At 36.2% G+C, this 21,543-nt stretch overlaps 1 protein-coding gene across 3 annotated transcripts in view; it reads left to right on the top strand.

Annotated features, from left to right (window-relative positions):
- EPHA3 (EPH receptor A3) overlaps window positions 1–21,543 on the top strand; it is a 366,991-nt gene that overhangs the window by 312,459 nt on the left and 32,989 nt on the right. For all 3 annotated transcript variants that reach the window (XM_070597347.1, XM_070597348.1, XM_070597349.1), the window contains exons 12-13: window positions 4,842–4,903; window positions 6,541–6,750. In XM_070597347.1, the coding sequence (XP_070453448.1) occupies window positions 4,842–4,903; window positions 6,541–6,750 (272 nt within the window). The remainder of the gene's footprint in view (window positions 1–4,841; window positions 4,904–6,540; window positions 6,751–21,543) is intronic.

The raw sequence follows: 21,543 nt of genomic DNA, 5'->3' as shown, positions 1-21,543 counted from the left end.
GAGAAAGTGTCCCTTATCCTGAGTTTGAAGGGGGATTACACTTAGCCAGCCTCAAGTGATAGCCGTGATCTACCCAATTGGAACCAGCACTCTGCTAGGTGCTGAGTTTAGAGCTACAGAGAAAACAGAGTTGGCCCGTGCCCAAATTAATTCATAGACCAGTGGATGCAATAAGGGTCATTCTTAACATGAATACTGTCTTGATTAAAATGTAATTTGGAAAAGATTGTCCTGTATTTTTATATGATTTAATGGGAAATCCTCAGAAAAATGCCCTAAATCAGTTAATTGCTATATTTCTATTACTCAGTTACATATAGTACATGAAAATCTATAACCAAGACATTTTCTTTCTAAACAAAAGTGATTAAAATCATCTTTTGTGGCAACAATGAAACATGTTTTGTCAATTTTCTTCAATTTTCCTTCTCCTGTTTATGTTTTTTTGCTTCTACCCTGATACTAATTACATGACACTAATAATGAATGCTGGATGATAGATAAGGTTAAATACTTTGATTTTATAAATCACACCTATGTATTAGAGTGTGTTTAAGTCTTTTGAAAATAAGACACAGAGTATGTGAAACACAATTACTGTTAATAGGAGTTAATAGAGTTTCCTTTGGAAATGAAATAAATTTCAATAATTTGTAATATTTTAATCATTGATAAATACATTTTATGTTTGAGTGAAAATATTTCAACTTAAGGCCAACAATTATTTGCTAATTGCAATAAAATATTTCTATGTCTGGCATATGTATTTATCACATTATCCTACTCTTCTTGATATAGAAGATGTAATGAAGAAGGTTATCATGAAATAGCTAGTGCTGAACCTGGAATTCTTAGATATTTAGAATCATTTCTTCTGTCATCAAACAGTGGTTCAAGGATTAGTAATATCTCTGAGCCACTGGGAATAGCTGGGGAACGAACTGATTATAACAGACTGATTTGCTTCCTTTAACCTTATAATTATGAAAGATCAGGATTTGGTCTGTACTCACAAATCAATTTAAGAACGATAGCAAAATTCCACTGTGAATTTTGTTTTGCTCATTTTTGATGGAGTTTCAGTTCAGCTAGGTATGCAACAATACTTTCACTGGGTTTAATCTGTACACTCAGAGGCATTTTAGGATCTCTGAGGGCAGTGACTGATGATATAGGTTCTGTCTTGAAAAAGCTGATAATGTCATTTCTACATCAAAATACACATGAAAGAGCAGGCAGACTTAGATAGAAATACATTGCATTATGCGCAGATGAGCTGGCCTTTTATAAATATTTCCAGCTATATTTATTCATGTTAGAACTAGTTCTCACCATGATTGCAGACAGTCTCTTTTCCTTTAACCCTATTTATCATAATCAAAATCACATGGGAAACTGAATGAAGATACCGCATTCCAAGGTAGAATATTTGTGATTCTGTTTACTCTTTGTACATTTGGATTTGCTGAATCTTTGAACTTAATGCAAAGCACATTTTCAGACTTGTCCACCTTAACTTATGTGTTTACAAATACCTAAATTATAGAATGAAATGCACCCTAATCTGATTTCTGAATGGTCATGGGGCTTTGGCTTAATTGACTGGTTTGATTTTTCAGCTGCTTTTATTTCCATCGCCAAACATTCTACTAGACATGCTCACAAGAAATGAAATGGTCCTATGGCTGGGAGCCAGAAGGAAAAGTGTCGTGGTAACACACCAACCCAGGAACTGGCCACTGTAGTTGAGCGCTGCCTGTACTAGCAGAATAACCTGAGTGCAGTCAAGGGGTACACTGGATGGTGACAGCATATTGTTCTTCCTAGAATTGTATTAGGGAAGGAACATAAAAATTCACAGTGATTTATGGAGAACATGCACACGCAGGATTTCATTCATTCATTCATTAATTTCAGGTCAGGTCTCTGGAACAAGTCTTTAGGTATTTAATGTACTAGTTCAGGAGAGACAGAAGCTTCCAAGAACGGGTAGAATCTTTCCTTTCTTCCTGAATATTGTCAAATAAAGTTTAGTTTGTATTTTGAAGAAGCAAGTTCTGGAGGCTCGAAGTTTTGGCTAAATTGACTTCTCAGACATTACCAGATTAAATAGATATACGTGATGTTAACCAAAAGTATATTACTAAATCCATGTCTTCATGGAAAACAGATTGATATATCAGTTGATTGTTATGTATATGAAAATTATCTGAGAAATTTGTAGAATTTAAACAATTTTTCTCGCCTCAATAAATTAGACATACAATTTGGAATATAGTCAAGTACTAAATGTATTAAGTATAAGCTTAATGGTACTAAGCCATAATTCACAACTAGTATGAATTGAGTTTTCACCTATGAAAGGAAAAAGCAAGAAGACAAAGCTATTTTCTAGCTTCAGAATGGCAAACTAACCTGCAAGATAGAGAAGGCACATATAAGGAAGAATTAAAAGTGCACTCTTTAATTAGGTGTACATGGATGTTTGTTAAAGTCTATTATTTGTTCAATCAGCACTTAACTCCGACCTCCTAGAGTTAGAGGAGGAGTGATCTTCCTTATTTTTGTAACATGATGGATTTATAATTAAAATAATATTATAGCAACAATAAAGGAAGAGAATTACAATGTGGTAATATGTGTAGGCTTCGAAACCAGGGTTACCAAGTTCGGGGTCTGCTAGAGTACTAGCTAATAGAGTAACTTCAGAAAATGTCTTAAATCCACAATGCTTTCAGTTGAGGAAGCCATAAAATGAGAATAATGCATATTACCAAAGCATGAGGAGGATGTGAGGTTGAAGTGTTGTAATATAAGCCAAGTTCTAATGCAATGTTACATAGTTCTAATTGTGCAAAAATTTACCAGTGTTTCCTGTATATCAAAAATGTCCACTTTCCATATTTCCTTTTCCTTTATAAATGTCTGTTTTGCATTTCTTATTTTCCTAGTTGATGTCATAATGTAAAAAGAGTTGCATTTTCAGCTTTGTTCACATAACATTACACTGTAACAAGTGTCTGAAGTGCTAAAGTCTTCGAGTCATCATTTTAATTCAGAATAATCCATAGAATCGACACCCAACAAATGCCTCAACCATTACCTGTGGTTTAACATTCATTCTATTGGTAGATCTATGTTCGTATAATTAGCACCTTTGTGTCTAATGCTTTTTCTTATTTTAAATGTTTCCCTCAGTATAAATTTCCCAAAGTAACAGCATAGTGTATTCAGGTTGCAAATTTTGTCTTTATAATGTATTTTCTATGTGATGTCCAACAAGTTAAGTAACCTCTGCATATCTCAGTTTTCTCATGTGTAAAATGTAAATTATAGTAATTAATCTTAGTATATATAAAATAATTAAACCAGCATCTTGCACATAATAAGTGCTATATAAATACATTAAAATGTTTGTTAAAAGGTTTAATGGTATTTAAGGCAACATAATTCCCAAATGGTTTTTACAAGTTAGTGCCAATAGCAATTTACATTTTGTTTTCCTTATAAACATAGTTATCTTGGATTTTATCATTTTTCATGTGTTCGTTGAATGTAAATACAAAAGGTTATAACCGCTAGTCTTGTTTTGTAATTCACACGTAGGGTCCACAAAGGTAGGTATTCATTTGCTCTTGACCAGCCTGCACAAAAAAGAAAACCTAGCACATAGCTTTGTAAATGCCTGTAGAATGAATAAATGATTGTGGGATTCATGACCCTGTCTTGGGCTTGAAGGCAGAAATACTTGATTTTGTAGATCAGTGAAGGTGAAGTTGGAAGAAAAGGCCATGTTTTGTGTTCATATGAAACCGTGCCAAATAAGCCTATTTAGATATCATAGATTATGGGTCCTGGCTCTGAGAACCAATCTTCTTCAATTTTTTTCTTTTTAGTTTTATTTTCTACTGAAATTTAGAGTTTTTTTCATTGAAACTGCAAAATTTGGAGGACAAGGAAAGCTTTCACATTTTTTAATTCATCAGGTGTATCAAAGTGTACTGCAGTCATGTGCAGCATAAAGACATTTCCATCAGCCATGGATGCGTAGATGACAGTGGTCCCATAAGATGAATACCATAGAGCCTTGATGTGTAGTAGGCTATACCATTTAGGTTTGTGTAAGTACTCTAGACGAGGAAGAAATTTCCCTCTACCCTTCTACGTTCCTCTGATTGGTCTTGTAATTAAATTCACATAAGACAGAATATTAGGAGGAAAACAAAAGTTTAATAACATGTATACCTGGGAGAAACCCAGGAAAACTAACTCACCGAAATGGCCAAAGCTCTCACCTTAAATACCATCTTCAGCTAAAAACAAAAGAAGATTTTGGGGATAGAGAGAGTCAGGGACTACAAAGGGAAGGAAGGCAATTCACAGGTAGGTGAAAAGGAGCAAACATTTGGAAAACAAGTGTTTGGCCACAGAAACAGAAGACACAGAAGGGAGCCCAGCAACAGGCTTTTCTAGGTTCCTCCCTGTCTGCCAACCACTTCATGTTATGGGAAGGTGACAGCTCACTTTCTAAGACAGGTTTTTAAAATCTGAATTCTTTTAGGCAGTTAAGGGGAAGATAAGAAAATTTTTCTAAGTCTTTGTTTTCTTACAAATAATCAGCCTAAGATAATCCTCACGTTAAAGAGTTAAGTTTCGGGGAAAATTCTGTGTCCTTTCAGGACACTCTACCATGTTCGCACAATGATGAATTTCACTAACAATATATTTCTCAACATGTATTCCCATCATTCAGCAACGTGTGACTGTATATATGCCCATTGCATATTTTTTGAACCCTACTGATGATTATTTATTTAATTTATTATTTACCATGTATGTAGGTAAACCAGTTATGATTGTCACAGAATACATGGAGAATGGTTCCTTGGACGGTTTCTTACGTGTAAGTAGAATATTTTATATACACATTCATATATCTCTATCTTTAGGTATGTATGTATGTATGTATCTGTCTACCTATTGCTCTATCTATCTGTGCACAAATATACGTAAATATGGAATCAATTACTGAAAATGTTAGAGACCACCTCTAATATTGTGCCAAGCAATTAGATAATCAAAATTTAAAGTAAAACTGAAATTTGCTGGAGCTAAGTAGCAAGAGGAAAACTGTAAAACTGCACCTTTATCTTGCAGCATCGAAATGCTAATAGTTTATATTTTTAAAACACTTTTGTGCAATCTTCTTCAGTCTTTTTGTACTGGCAAGATTCATGTCAGTCAAAATAAAAATTTTAAAAAATCCTAAAGGTGTAAATAACATTGATGTAAAACAGAAATACTCCCTTTTCTTTATTTAAAGCAACCTTGGTCTGCTGTAAGATAGAAGACCGTCTGTCTATCACACAGGACTGTCCACTCAGAAAATAAGCATGTGCTATAATGCAAAAGTACTCTCGATTCAGAGAGATGATTTGGTGGGATATATATATATTTTAATTGCTTAAATTTAGAAGATTTATTTTGTAATTATTTCAACAAATCTTATGTTCAAAGACATACAAAAATTGTATGGAGTACAAGACACTGCCAATCACCAGTCACTCAGTGCAGGTAATAGAAGAGACATTGCACATGTCCTCCAGGTGCTTCAGCACCGTTTAATAGAGAGAGCAAGAGGTAAGGTACAGGTATCGCATAAGTGCTAGTCGTAATCATGGAGGAAAATTCTAAATTTTCTATGCATAAAAAATTATATTCTCTATTTTAATGTTCATGAGACAAATAAAATTTTTATTAGCAATTATTTTCACAAACATATTTCAAAAGTGTTTTCTAAATTGGGTAATTAAAACCATTATAAATAAGTATTCTTTTAAAATATTATTGTTTGTGTAGATATAACTAGACATGGAATTTTATGTTTATCTATGTAGGCATACATATATGTATGTATGTATGTATCTCTCTATCTATCGTATAAACGATATGTTTCTACTTTGATTCAAATAGATCAGAAGCTTTTCTAAATCCAGGAGTCTTTGGCTGTGTCTCCTATCGCTTTCTATTTTATATCCTATAACTCAGGTTTAGATAGAAAAGCAAATATTTAGTAAATATTTTTGACTAATCTTGAACTAATTATTTATGATGATAATTAAAAATTTATTATCTACCTTATTTGAAGCAATTAATAAAATATCGGGAAAGCAAGAAGGAAAAATGAACATTTAATCCAAATAAATAAAAACCTAAAATAGCAAGAGGATCCACTTCATTTTGTTTTTCTTGACCTTAAAGTTTCCAGGGCGGAGTGTGTGTGTGTCACACAAAGACCTGTGAAGTCCTAGTTTTGAACCAGAAGTCAAAGAATATTAGGGTACATCCTATGACAAAGTATCTGGTAATGCAGCTACTGTGCTCTTTTGTTTTACCCTTGTTTCCATTTATTCACATATCTTGTTAGGCTGGAGTGCTTAGAAATAAAATGTATATAGTCAGGGTTTTTGCAATTCAATATGTGAGATTTTAAGGAAGCTCTATCATTAGGAATAATTGTACCTTTGAAATACTTCTCAGAAACACGATGCCCAGTTTACCGTCATCCAGCTAGTGGGGATGCTCCGAGGGATAGCGTCTGGCATGAAGTACCTCTCAGACATGGGCTATGTTCACCGGGACCTCGCTGCTCGGAACATCTTGATCAACAGTAATTTGGTGTGTAAGGTTTCTGATTTTGGACTTTCACGTGTTCTGGAGGATGACCCAGAAGCTGCCTACACAACAAGAGTGAGTAACTTGATGTTTTTTCCTTTTATCTTTGTTTTCCATTTTGTATTATGCTGACTTGCAAACAAATAGAAATCATGTCCCAAAATACTTTATCAATTATATCTTCCCCCAAAATGAAACTTATCCTTTAACGTTCCAATACTATTACTTGTCACTGGAAAATAGATGGTCATTGTTCACAAGGCGGGCAATGATTTTAATTCTGAAATTCCGTATATTGATTTAATGCTTCTACACCTGAAAAGGCAGCTAGGTTCTCACATGCCTGAAGTCTTGGTGTTTTTGTGTTTACCTATCTTTTCATCGTGGTTGAGCCACTTATAGTAAGCAAATTGGGTAAATTCTCAGTACCCCCATGAAGCTACACATAATTTTAAAGCATTTTAAAATTTACGTTTACGTTAAGTACCACATGTTCAAATTATAAGAATTTCAAAACGAAGCAATAAAAAGGAGAAAAGTCATCCATAATTGTGCCACCCACATAAAATATTTGTAACTTTGTCAGTCAATTCTTCCAGATTTTTTCTGCATTCCTATATATACACACATATGCCTGAATCCAAAATTAAAATAGGATTATTCATAATATGACTGGATAGCCTGTTTTCTCCTTAGCAATATACCTCTTGAATATATTTTACTGTCAATAAATGATGTTTAGGTTTTCATTTTTAGCAGTTTGATGTATTTTATTTTCTGGTTGTACCATTTTTTTAACCCAAACTTTAATTATTGGACAAATTGTTATTATATCTAGTTTTTCAATATTTTATACAAATGTATAAAATGATTCCTCTACATTTCCTAATTGTATGAGTCTGATGATTTCCCTACGATATACTCCTAAAAGTGGATTTTCTGTGTCAAGGAGTCGGTGCCTATTTTAAAAGGACACTTCACTGCACTCCTGATAAAAGTAGGTATTATCATTATTTTTAATGTTTACTTACTTATCATTTGTGAGAAATTGTATATAACTTTTAATTTGCATCTCTTTGATTCAAAATGCATTTGATTGTTTCTTCATATATTTACTGGCAGATTTCTTTGAAGTATCATTTCTTTGGAAAAATTTTTTCATGGCAGAAAAATGTTTTTTTTAAAAACTGCTAATGATACTACTCAAAGATAACCAGTTTTAATGTTTTAATTTTATCCTTTCAAAATGTTTTTCTATGTATTTTCATACATAAATAATTCCTAACTATGCATATAGTTATAAAAATGGATCATACAATATGAACTGATATATAAAATTATTTCCGCTTATCAATAAATCCAGTATTTTCTTTATATATAAATTCAGTGTTTTGCAATCTACTTTTTTAACTTAAAATATAAAATATGGAATTGTCCAGATGATTAAATATTCTTTTTATTACATCATTAAATAATGTATAGTACTCTATTTTATGTGTCTAATTTATTTCACCAATGCAGTATTAATTAGGCAGAATTCCAATGTTTTGATACTATTAACATTACTTTGATATCAACCTTGTTATGTAGTTTATGTCTGTTCATAATTGTGTCCTCAGGAAAACTTTCTAGAATCAAAATTCCTGAGTCAAAATGTGTGCCAGTATGTGAGGATTTGGGCATACGAATTGCCCTGTTGTTTTCCATATAGTTTGTTATCGATTTTCGCTCTTAGTGGCAACAGATAAAGGAGCCTGTTCCTCATTCTCTCACCAGCCAAAGAACAGGCAATTTTAAAAAACAGTCAATTCTGCTGTATTCTGCTTGTTTTAATTTTAAAGCTTATTACTCATTGCAAAAACAACTCATGCTTTTCAGAAATCGCTAATCTCAATAGCTCCACTAACAACCACTAAGATTGTCACCTGGCATCTGTATCACTCTCTGAGAAAGAGCCCAAAGCGCCAGACCAAGTTTCATCTACAAATGAAAACACAATGAAGCATCAGAAGCCTGTGTCCTGGGCTGGTCCTAGAGGCCCTGACTGAGGAGCCAGAGCTCTCCTGCTGGCTGCATATATCGCACCCTTGCCTGTATTTCCCATTTTCAATTAGACTCTCGCTTTGTTCTTGAATGCAAGTATTTTTTAAAAAGGTACCCTGCATAAAATGTTGTTCTCAGGAACAAAGTTCATTAGGTTAAGAGCAAGAGAAAAAAAAGAAAATTTTATATCCAGCAGCTAGCTGAATTAAATTTATAACAGTGACTATGACTACTCAGCTCTGAAAACTTGATGAAATTGCAAATCGTGGGTAGATATCGCGATAGTGCTTTTTAGTGATCCTTCTCTGATCTCCAGAAAAATTAGTCAGCCAGCATTCTGCAGCCAAGCATCACTTTTAAGCATAATTTACCACCCCAGGACACATTATACGCAACAGATGATATTTTTATTGTTTTGAGGAATGTTTTTTATTCTCCTCACTGCTACTCTGCCTACTAAAGATAAACCTCATGAACTTCTGCTACTGTATGGTTTGTTTTTGTTTTTTTAAATTTTTTTAAAGGTGTTATTTTTTTCCTTTTTCTCCGCAAAGCCCCCCAGTTTTGTTTGTTGTGGGTCCTTCTAGTTGTGGCATGTGGGACGCTTCCTCAGTATGGTTTGATGAGCAGTGACATGTCCACACCCAGGATTCCAACCAACGAAACACTGGGCCGCCTGCAGCGGAGCGTGCAAACTTAACCACTCGGCCATGGGGCCAGCCCCTACTGTATGGTTTTTAACACACTCCATGAAAAGTATCATTCAGTCTGACATTGTCCTTATTACAGCAGTCACTTTATGTAAGAAATATATCCAGTTTTAGTAAAAGGTATGTGATTAAAAGGACTTTATTTGAAATATTAACTTTCTGGTAATTCAGTCAGGTTCTAATCTCCATGCCATATCTCATTGTTAAACAAGATCATCCTTGGTCTCAATACTAGTCTTGATTTCTAGGATACTTGAAGGAACAATTTCTCTTGTAGGAACTTGAAAACTTCATCCAAATCCAGATTGTCCACTCTCTGGAGAATATACTGGGTTGACTTTCAGAGCTTCTTATATACTGATTGTTACCTTGTCAGGACCAAGTGATCCTGAAGATCACTTCTTGAACCTTAGTAGAATGGTTTTGCTGTATCAGAATTTCTCTCCAGCATTTGTGAACTAAAAGTGCAACCAGCTCTTTGCATTTGTATTTCAGTCTCAGAAGATTCTTTAAAACCACACCAACCAAGTGGTCTCGTTCCCTACCAATAAATAGCTGTTTCGCGTTCTTCACGTTCATCCTTGTATTTCCTGGGAACTCCTTAAAATGTCTGTGGGGATCCTGGCTTCCTTCTGAGAAGCCATAATTTGCATCTGCATGTCTAGAATAATTTAGAAATCTTTGATTTAATCTCCCACAATAAGCCTTCTTTGGTACAATAATTTTATAATTTATCCTAAAATACAAGGTACGGTTGTAAAGTAATAGGGCTGCTGTTTCGTTTTTTGAACACACTGAAACCACTGAGTGAGTGTGGCCATACTGAGTTGTGTTTTTGGGAACATGCCCTCATTGCAGGAACACTGCTATTGCACAAAATGTTTCAGGACTTCCTCTTTTGAAATTATCTTTAAAACTACATTGTGAATGATACCATCACTGCAGACTGTTTAACATAAAATCTCTGGTGTCAATAAGCTTATAGTTAGTAAGAAAAGCAGCATAGGGGCTGGCCCAGTGGCACAGCCATTAAGTGCGCAAGTTCTGCTTTGGTGGCCTGAGGTTCACTGGTTCGGATCCCGGGTGTGGACATGGCACTGCTTGGCAAGCCATGCTGTGGTAGGCATCCCATGTATAAAGTAGAGGAAGATGGGCACGGATGTGAGGTCAGGGCCAGTCTTCCTCAGCGAAAGAGGAGGATTGGCAACAGATGTTAGCTCAGGGTGAAAATTCCTCATAAAAAAGAAAAGAAAAGAAAAGCAGTATATTATTGTATAGTAAAGTCTGTTTTTATAGCCAAAAATAGTATTATCCAGCTTAGACATAGATCTTATTTATTTGATTTAGCATGCTATGATTATAGTTATTTCAGAAAAACAAGTTTACCATTTAAAATAGTGTGTCAAGGCCCTCTTTTGGGTAAACACATTCTGGTTAATGTGCTTTAAAAAGCCACTCATGTTACTTTAGCCACTCTGGACGTGTGTCACCCAGCATCAGTCATCAGTCCGATTCAGAAGTTAGCATCCAGTGCCTCCTGGCATCAGACCTTCCCGGGTTGCTCCTCTGGAAGCAGCTGCCGGCAGGGAGGGGGTAGTTGCACTAAGACCAAGCAGTGGGTAGCACACTAGAACAGAAATCATATCGGCTGATTCTGTACATAAAACGTCTTAAACTGGAGGGAGCATGTAAGCAGTTGAGAAAATACTTGGTCTTAAAACTCACAACAATTTGTCAGACGTGACCCATGCTGCTTTTGATAGTGTCTCAAGTATGTCTCCAGCTTTCCTTTCTACGTCCTCGATAGATGCCTGAAAAGAAAGGGTAGGCTAAGTTGACAATATACACTTTTTTGTGTTTTCTTTTATCATAAGGATATTGAGTAGGAAACCAGATTTTTCTTCCATATTCACTTCTGGTTATTTCTCCCTGTTACTCACTACTGAATTATGCAAAATTCCAAACATTGACGCTTTCCATTACAGTGTCATGATGCATGCTGTAACCTTTGTAGAACCCCACTCTACATCCGTGGGGTGTGGACAGTGAGAAAGGTGTCATCTTATAGTATTATGATGAAAATAGTTCAATCTTGTGGACTCACTGAAATGCTCTTGGGGACACTCAGAAATGCTTGGTTGACACTTTGAGAATCACTGTTATAGATACTGTATCAGGAAAAACACCCTTAAAACTAAATAAATATTTTAGTAGTTATTGAATGATACAAAATCTGACTTGTGATGTGGTATGATGTGATAGCACCTGTTTGAAGAAAAGCCTTGAAAGCATAACTGTAGCTGCATACAAAGGCTGCGGGTCACCGCAAAGGCCCGGATTTCACTGGGGATGGGTGTGAGTGGAGCGTTGAGCTCTGCAAATTTAACCGTCAGAGAACTTTTGTTGTTGAGAAAAGCAACGAATTCCCTCTCTTTGGTTTCCCATCATGTGAATTTCAAAGTATAGTTATGACTTGCTTCTTTTTTTGTGTGCACTGAACTGCTAATTTACTTTATTTCACTCTAACAGAACCATGGTATTATTGGTGAGAACTATTTACCAGTGAATAACTTTTCAATCCTTCCTCTTATGAAATTTCCTTTTAAACAGATTAGCATTTTAATCGTGCATCTGTGCATATGAACATTCTTACATTCATATATTGAAATAGATGGGATACAAAATTCCAACATGATAATGCTTGATTTGCTGTTTTGTACAGGATCAAGCTAGAGAAAATAGAGATTTTTATCTAATTTATATTTGTGTCATATAAAACCAATCTAATTCTCAAGCCCCCAAATTCATTTTAGGAGCATAATTACCACAGAAACTGATTTGGGAAATTTGAGAAAACCAAATGATCTGTTCCTGGTTCTATTCTTCACTGTTAAATTTCTTCGTCATATTTCTGTTCTGAAGATGCATGCCGAGTGCTTACCCATTGCACGTTTACATTGCATGAGAAGGTTCTGCCTTTTGTTACATTGCTCTATGGCCAATTAACATCTATTTAATTTTTAGAAGATAAAACCAACTGAAAAGTTATCATAGGCATTATGTGTCAAGTGATAGGAGAAAGAAATCCTATTTTAAATAATAACTTATTTGGTTTTTAGCTCTGTCACTCTGCCAAGTTGGTGACAGAAATAGTCTAGTACAACTTTGTCTTATCTAATTTCATTTGCAAGATTAAAAAAAAAGTGGCTAAAGCAAGTGGTTAAAAGCTAAGTCGTTGGGACAGACCTGGTGGCATAGTGATTTAGTTCATGCACTCTGCTTTAGGGGCTTAGGGTTCATGAGTTCGGATCCTGGGTGTGGACCTACACACCACTTGTAAAGCCATGCTGTGGCAGCGTCTCACATACAAAATAGAAGAAAACTGGCACAGATGTTAGTTCAGTGACAATCTTCCTCAAGCAAAAAGAGGAAGATTGGCACAGCTGTTAGCTCAGGGCCAACCTTCCTCACCAAATACAAAAGAAAGAAAGAAAAAAAGCTAAGTGGTTAGAGTCTCCTGTTCAGGATAACTCTGTTCTAAGAACATACGTAGTAGAAAACATGAGCCTTTGCTCTGCACTATTCCCAAGGTATAAAAGTTATGCATACCCAAAACTGGTAAGATACAAAAAGGCAATTATATTATTTTGATAGGTGATGTATTTCATGTGTCATTTACACATGAGTAAAAAAAGCTGTTAGTAAATATCTAATCAGTGGCCTCCATATAGTAATGTATTTTAAACTTTGGATAAAAATAAATGATGTCAATCATGAATTTATTCCCTCCTCTCTTAGGATCAGTTTGAATATGCCTTTTGTAGCTTCACAAAGTAAAGCCATGTATTCAAAAATCAGAAAAACTCTGCCAGATTTAGCAATCTCAGTTATCAATGTTGCATCAAAACTTACTGAGAGATCTAGTACCTTCTGGTCACTCATTTCAGAGAGACGGGTAGCAGGAACATTTTAACATGTGAAAACAACCTGTTCAGATCCAGTCACAGCTGTGACTGTGGAGTGGAACACGGTGAGGAAGCCGTATGTAAATGTATTCTGCACAGTCTCTAATGGGAACTGTTTCCTCTAAAATGCATCATCCATTTGTTCAACAAATACTGGAGTGCCTACAGGACCCAGATGTAAATCACACCCAGCCCTGAGCCAGGTGCTTACACTCGAGAGTGGGAGTTCAGGTAACAAACAGGCCAGCGGAGGCGGAGCAGGGCAGGGGGTCAGACAGAGATGGGGCGGTGTACGGGGCTCCTGCTTTAGATAGGATGATCAGACAGAGTTTCTCTGATAAAATGTCTAGGACAGAGAACTGGTGAGACTGAAGGAGAAAATAATGTAAATATTGAGGTTAATCGATCAGATTCATTTTGCTTTAACTAATTTTCAATTTAACAAAATAATTTTAAGCGTTGCTCCAATTCCAACAAGCTCACTTTACAGGAAGACAAATTAAGTAGTCAGATTAATGATTTAACTCAGACTTAAACATCAGGTTAGCCAGCCCTGCTGGTCTACTGGTTAAGATTCGGCAAGCACCATGGCCCCTGTTTGTTTCCTGGTCAGGGAGCCACACCACCCGTCTGTCGGCTGTCATACTGTGGTGGCTGCGTGTTACTGTGATGCTGAAAGGTCTGCCACCGGTATTTTAAACACCAGCAGGGTCAACCATGGTGGACAGGTTTCAGTAGAGCTTCCAGACTAAGACAGACTAGGAAGAAGGACCTGGCCACCTACTTCTGAAAAAACTGGCCATGAAAACTCTGTAAATAGTAGGGGAGCATTGTGTGATACAGCACCGGAAGGTGAGAGGATGGCAGGAAAAGACTGCACAGGGTGCCCCTCTGCTGTCCACCGGGCCTCTGAGAGTGGGAGTAAACTGGGCAGCACTAACAACAACGACATCAGGCCAGTAGGGACGGATTCAGTCTGCAGTGTGGTGAGCTCTGGAAGCTTAGGAAAAATCACTTCCTGAGATTATTTCCAGTTCACTTGTGACTATCCCTCATTTTCAAACATGTGATGACACATTGCCTGAAGCTTTTCCTGGGTACTCTGAAGCCATTGACCAGGCCCAAATTCCTTTGGCATTGGGAGGTACACGCCATCCTAATCCAATCTCACCACTGAAGGTCTGGAAGGGCTAATAATGTGACTCATTCCTGTCCTATCACCTTTTTTCAACCATAATTCTTTATGTTATAGTTCAAATCTGCTTCCATCATTTGCTAGCCATAGCTGTGGAACTGCTCATATTTCAGGCAGTGATTTGCTAAACACAGACATACAAGGGAGCCCTCGGCATGGTGTCTAATCAGATTGTCTCAACAGATATTTATAAGCTTCTGAGCCTATCATTTCATTTTTTCTTATTTTTTCAATCATCCATATTACACAAATCAAGTTTACTCAAATGATGCTCTTTTTCTTAGTTAATTACTAGAATATATGTAATACTATTTCTTTTATTATTTTTATTGTAAATATTTAGTCTTCCTGCTATATTAAGTAGATCCTTCTGAGTTAGTTAACATATTGCTTCTTTGGAAATTGTGTTCAGAGAGCTAAGAATTTAGACTTTCAAATGAATTTCTGTAAACTTTTTTAAAAAATTAGGGATCGAGTATATATAAAATAGAAAGTTTAACATTTAAAACTTCACTGAACTTTGCAAGGAACTATACCCGTGTTAGGGGATATGTTTAGCCTGATCTCTGAGTTTTGCATTGTTTTTTTTGGAGAGAGTCATACATCAGATGACCTAATTTTATGTTGTACCATATGTACATGAAAGTAACAGAAATGTTCTTTATTGATATGTTCTTCCCTGGATAGCCAGCACTACTTAGAGCAGAATGTGAAGATTTTCTGTGTTTCTAGAAATTCTTAGGCATTTCAGAGAATGTTGAAAAGTCTCCAAAGTTAAGGGACGGGCTTTTGCTGCCCTAGAGATCATCTCTGACCTCTTGCGGCAGGCGGCATCTGCAGGAGCAGCTCTCCCCCTGGCTTTTAGATTTGAGCCCTGGGGAGGAGAACAGATGCCTCCCCTGTGGGTCTCCCTGGATTACCCTCACCTGTTCCCTACTATTGTCTAGAGTGAGAGGAGTTTACTCCCTGACAATGCATAGGTGCTGAATCCCTGAGCCAAATGATTTCTCTCTGTAGTTTCACTTCTAACCTGAGAAGCCAGTGTTTGCCACCAGGTTAAACCCTCAATTACTTAGAGTTTACTAAGATAAACTCTCTCAAGTCCTTTGTCACTCTAAGTATGACCTAATAGAGCTCACAAGCAGGCAGTGTGAATGGTGGATCAGCAAAGCATTTCCTAAATCAGCAGTGAGAGACTTGTATATATAATTAGCAGAAAAATTGGGGCAGGTTTGGGATATTATGCCTCAATGTCCAGAGATTTCAGCAATTATACTTTTCTTTAGAAATCAAGTCTTGAAGCCCCGTAACTCATATTGAATGAACTGATTTCAGTTAAGTGTCTGAAAAATTCAGACTTTTAGCCAAATGTCTCGTTTGAACTGCCTAAATTCATTAAGCTCGGGGAACTGAATTGCAGCATCTTTTGAGAACAGGTTTGCTGTCTGATTCCTCCCGTAACTGCTGGTTCTGGACAAAGCGCAGGAGGTTTTGGACTACTTCGACTACTCCTGGATTAGGGTTCAGCAACTGTGAAACGCCTCTGCCCAGAGAACCCCCGGCGCCTTATTGTACCATTTTAGTCTTTTCTTTTAACCTTCCTGTAAGAATTCCATGTGGTAAATCCAGACATGACACCCAATAGATATGCAGTTTAATCTAAAGCGAGGATCATCCTTAAGAGTGCAAAATAATTAACATTGAAAATGTCAGCACCCTTGATATTCATGTAGGTTTAAGATAGAAATTAGAAAGTGGAAAGAGCTATAGTTCATAAGTCAGAAAGCAGTCAGAGATAGATAAAACTTAACATAAAGTCAAATTTTATGTTTCCCATGACTCTTAGTTTATAAATTACAAAATATCTACACAGAGAGGTCAAGAAACTTGGCTAAAATTAAATAGTAGGTTCATAGCCAAGCCCAGGAACCAAGACTCCTGAGTCCTACTAAACTTAAGAATCCAAATGGAACTAGTGAACAGAGCGCCCCTGCAGCCCCAAATACTGAGCTCTGCATAGCTGAGACCTCAGCGCAGGGCGGGGCTGGCTCTACGTTGCACACTGCACAAGTGGGGAACAAACATTCGCTCCTGAGTTTTGCAGTGTAGATTAGAGGTCCCTCTATAATTGAGGTCTTAGACACTCCATATGCTATGATTCTGGGCTTCCTCCAGGCAACTGGAGACTTTTCTCAAATATGTGAATATCTGGAGAGCTTCCATGTGGATATGTAAATGATTCTTTTTAAGTTCTCTTTGCTTTAAAATCATTTTAAAGTCTTTGTAAAAAATACATCTCCATAAATTATTTTTACAGTAACTGTGCTTTACAATATTCACAATGCCTAGTAACATCTTAGCAACCAAAATTTAAATTGCCAACTGATTTCAAAGTTGTAGCTCATTAACAACAGTTACATTACAATCCTTTTACTGTGGCAAGAAAGAAGTAATGCCAAATGATGGCACCATTTTTTCTCATTAAATCCAAATTTTGGGATAACCTTTTGAAGGATGTGTTTGGCAGTTATTTGAAAAGCATCTAAAATTTAATAATTCCCCTCACATATAGAAACTGGGAAAGCAATTCTGAACTTGAAAAAGAAAGAAAAAGCAAGTCAAGCAATATAAGCTTGAATTTGTTGGGGTGGGAGGAGGGAGGGAGAGAAATTTTGTGATCAAATCAAGAGAGAAGTATGAATAAATTCTGCATTACTTCTAGGAAATTTGGTGAGTCAGGCTCTTGTATATTTAATTTATTTTACTTTGATAGTCTCAGACCTACGGATGCTCAGCTTGAAGGTAGAGAGTCTTATCATGAAGTGCAAGTTAGTTAAAACTAAAATTTATAGGACCCAGCTTTTTTCACTATATTTCAGAACCAAATTGGGCCCTCACGGGCTCATGCAGTGTCTCACATCCAATGGGATGGCATTTATGAATTTTAGCCCTGCCTAGCGTTTGCTGTTGGAGTAAATACTTATACTTATTTCTTATTAAAATCTTTGATCATTGATGCCGCCATGTGGTAAAGAAGTTGATGCTTAATTTGTAAGTCTAATTTAAATTTCATTAGCAATAGGAAGTTATCCCCTTTTCAAAAAGAAAAACAGGAAAAAAATAAAATAAAACATGGAAAAATAGAGAGAAAAATCTCAAAGGGGGGCTGTTATATTTACCAAAACCCAGGTATCAGAAGGTTAGCGCTGATGTACTTGGCCCTTACTTTTCTAAACTAGAAGAGGAATGAAAATATCCATTGAGGGTGTGCCAAGGGTAGAAAAAGAAAAAGAGAGAAAAGTTAATCCCACTTAGTCTGCACAAAATCCCAGAGAAATCCTGGACCTCATTTGAATTATTTTCCCATGATGAGCAAGGTTTGTGACACACCATCTAAAGCAGTAATAGGGATGATTTGCTCCCCAGGGGATATTTGGCACAGCCTGGAAACATTTTGGTGTCACAATTGGGGGTATGCTCAAGTAATGTGCTGGGTAGAGGCCAGAGATGTTACTAAATATCCTGCAGTGCACAGGACAGCCCCACAGCAAAGAATTAATCTGGTCTAAAATGTCACTAGTGCTACTGTAGAGCGTCCTTGTTCTAAAGTTATCCAACACATGTAAAGAATGGGAATGGGGATCAAATGTCCCTTTCAGTACTTTATAATTTCTCCTATCCATACTGGACTGCAAGTCGCATGGGTCAATGTGGAATACATTGCCATTTGTGAAAAAGTCTGCAACGGACTAGCCATCTGCCAGCAGGTATCCTAGAATGATAAACTTTGGGATATCACAAACATAATCCAACAGATAGTAAGCCCTTCATTCCTGTTAAATTTTATTCTCATTTGTTTTGATCTAACACTTGAAATTTATAATTTTGCCCCCAATGGCCTAAATTTTAAATATGGCGGCTTTGTTTTTGATGTTTTGACTTGACTTTATCAGGATGTCGTTGGAGTAAACTCATAGATAGGCACACCACCTAACAGGTAAGCATATCACATGCTTTCAGTAAGTGCGTGAGTCTTACCTACGCGTAATTATTTTTCATGTTTCAAAATTTTACTTAGCCCCATCCTACAAAGGAATGAAGTAATATTCATGTGCATGGATTAAAAAATATTTAGTAAACTATTGGTGGTATTTTTGGATTGTTAAAATACCTACAACATTAATATTGAGACAATTGATATAGGAGGCATATTGTTTGTACAGTCAAATGAAAATCTTTATAGCATTCCACAAATTCTAAAATATTTAATCCATACAACATCCTGTGAGATATTTTCATAATTTCATAGATACTGTAAAAAAAAACCTGATGCTTAGAGATTCTTGTATTTACTATCATTATAGAGCTAACAGCATTATTAAGTAGTAGCATAGGGGAAAGAGGAGGACATCAGGAAATAGAATGATTTTTTTAAATGGTTTTATTTTATTGCATTATCATTGGATTATAACATTATATAGCTTTCAGATGTACATCGTAATATATTTCAAATTCTGTGTAGATTACATCATGTTCACCACCCAAAAACTAATTAGAGTCCATCCCCTCACACGTGAGCCTAATCACCCCTTTTGCCTTCCCCCTCCTTCCCCAATGGTAACCACCATTCGTTTGTTTGTTTGACATTGTTTTTATCTTCTACTTATGAATGAGACAATGCAGTATTTGACTTTCTCCCTCTGACTTATTTCACTTCGCATAATACCCTCAAGGTCCATCCATGTTGTCACAAATGGCCAGATTTCATCAATTCTTATGGCTGAGTAGTATTCCATTGTGTATATATACTACCTCTTCTTTATCCATTCGTCCCTTGGTGAGCACTTAGGTTGCTTCCAAGTCTTGGCTATTGTGTATAATGCCGCAATGAACATAGGGGAGCATGTATCTTTATGCATTTGTGTTTTCAATTCTTTGGATAAGTCCCAGCAGTGGGATAGCTGGATGATATAGTAGATCTAGTCTTAATTTTCTGAGGATACTCCATACTGCTTTCCACTATGGCTGTACCAGTTTGCACTGCCACCAGCAGTGTACGAGTGTTCCCTTCTCTCCGCATCCTCTCCAACACTTGTTGTTTCCTGTCTTGTTAATTATAGCCATTCTGACCGGAGTGAAGTGATACCTCAGTGTAGTTTTGATTTGCATTTCCCTGATAGTTAAAGATGTTGAGCATCTTTTCATATGCCTGTTGGCCATCCGTATATCTTTGGAGAAATCTCTGTTCAGATCCTGTGCCCATTTTTTAATTGGGTTCTTGGTTTTTTTGTTGTGGAGATGTATGAGTTCTTTGTATATTTTGGATAGTAACGCCTTATCTGATATATGGTTTGCAAATATCTTCTCCCAATGGAGAAGGTGGTGTGTGTTATGATATACAGCACACACCCATCTCCCAATTGTTAGGTTGTCTATTCATTTTTTGATGGTTTCCTTTGCTGTGCAGAAGTTTTTTAGTTTGATGTAGTCCCATTTGTTCATTTTTTCTTTTGTTTCCCTTGCCCAGTCAGACATGGGACTTGAAAATATGCTGCTAAGACTGTTGAAGAGTGTACTGCCTATGTTTTCTTCTAGAAGTTTCATGGTTTCGGGTCTTACATTCAAGTCTTTAATCCATTTTGAGCTGATTTTTGTGCATGGTGTAAGGGAATGGTCTGCTTTCATTCTTTTGCATGTGGCTCTCCAGTTTTCCCAACACCATTTAATGAAGAGACTCTCCTTTCTCCATCGTATGCTCTTGGCTCCCTTGTCAAATATTAGCTGTCCATAAATGTGTGGGTTTACTTCTGGGCTCTCGATTCTGTTCCGTTGATGTGTGTGTCTGTTTTGTGCCAGTACTATGCTGTTTTGGTTACTATGGCTTTGCAGGATATTTTGAAATCAGGGAGTGTGATACCTCCAGCTTTGTTCTTTTTTCTCAGGAATTCTTTGGCTATTCAGGGTCTTTTGTTATTCCATAAAAATTTTAGGATTCTTTGTTCTATTTCTGTGAAAAATGTTGTTGGAACTTTGATAGGGATTGCACTTAATCTATAGATTGCTTTAGGAAGTATGGACATTTTAACTATGCTAATTCTTCCAATCCAAAAGCACGGAATATCTTTCCATTTCTTTGTGTCTTCGATTTCTTTCAACAATTTTGTATAGTTTTTGGTGTACAGATCGTTCACCGCTTTGCTTAAGTTTATTCCTAGGTATTTTATTCTATTTGTTGCAATTGTAAATGGGATTGTATTCTTAGTTTCTCTTTCTGCTACTTCGTTGTTAGTGTATAGAAATCCAACCGAATTTTGTATGTTGATTTTGTATCCTGCGACTTGACTGTATTCATTTATTATTTCTAAAAGTTTTTTGTGGATTCTTTAGGGGTTTCTATATATAAAATCATGTCCCCTGCAAAGAATGACAGTTTCACTTCTTCTTTTCCTATATGGGTCCCTTTTATTTGATTTTATTGCCTGATTGCTCTGGCTAGGACTTCCAAATAAGAGTGGCGACAGTGGGCATCCTTGTCTCGTTCCTCTTCTTAGAGGGATAGCTTTCAGTTTTTATCCATTGAGAATGATATTTGCTGTGGGTTTGTCGTATACGGCCTTTATTATGTGGTAATATTTTCCTTCTATCCCCATTTTATTTTGAGTTTTTATCATAAATGGATGCTATATCTTGTCAAATGCTTTCTCTTCATCTGTTGAGATGATCATGTGGTTTTTATTCTTCATTTTGTTAATGTGTCGTATCACGTTGATAGATTAGCGGATGTTGAACCATTCCTGCATCCCTGGAATGAAACCCACTTGATCATGATGTATGTTCTTTTTAACGTATTGTTGTATTCGATTTACTAGTATTTTATTGAGGATTTTTGCACTGGTGTTCATCAGTGATATTGGCCTATAATTTTCTTTTTTCATGTTGTACTTGTCTGGTTTTG

This window comes from Equus przewalskii, chromosome 27 (genome assembly GCF_037783145.1).
Source record: "Equus przewalskii isolate Varuska chromosome 27, EquPr2, whole genome shotgun sequence".
Classification (NCBI taxonomy): domain Eukaryota; kingdom Metazoa; phylum Chordata; class Mammalia; order Perissodactyla; family Equidae; genus Equus; species Equus przewalskii.
Note: the sequence above shows the minus strand (reverse complement) of the source record. Positions and strands in the feature narration are given on the sequence as shown.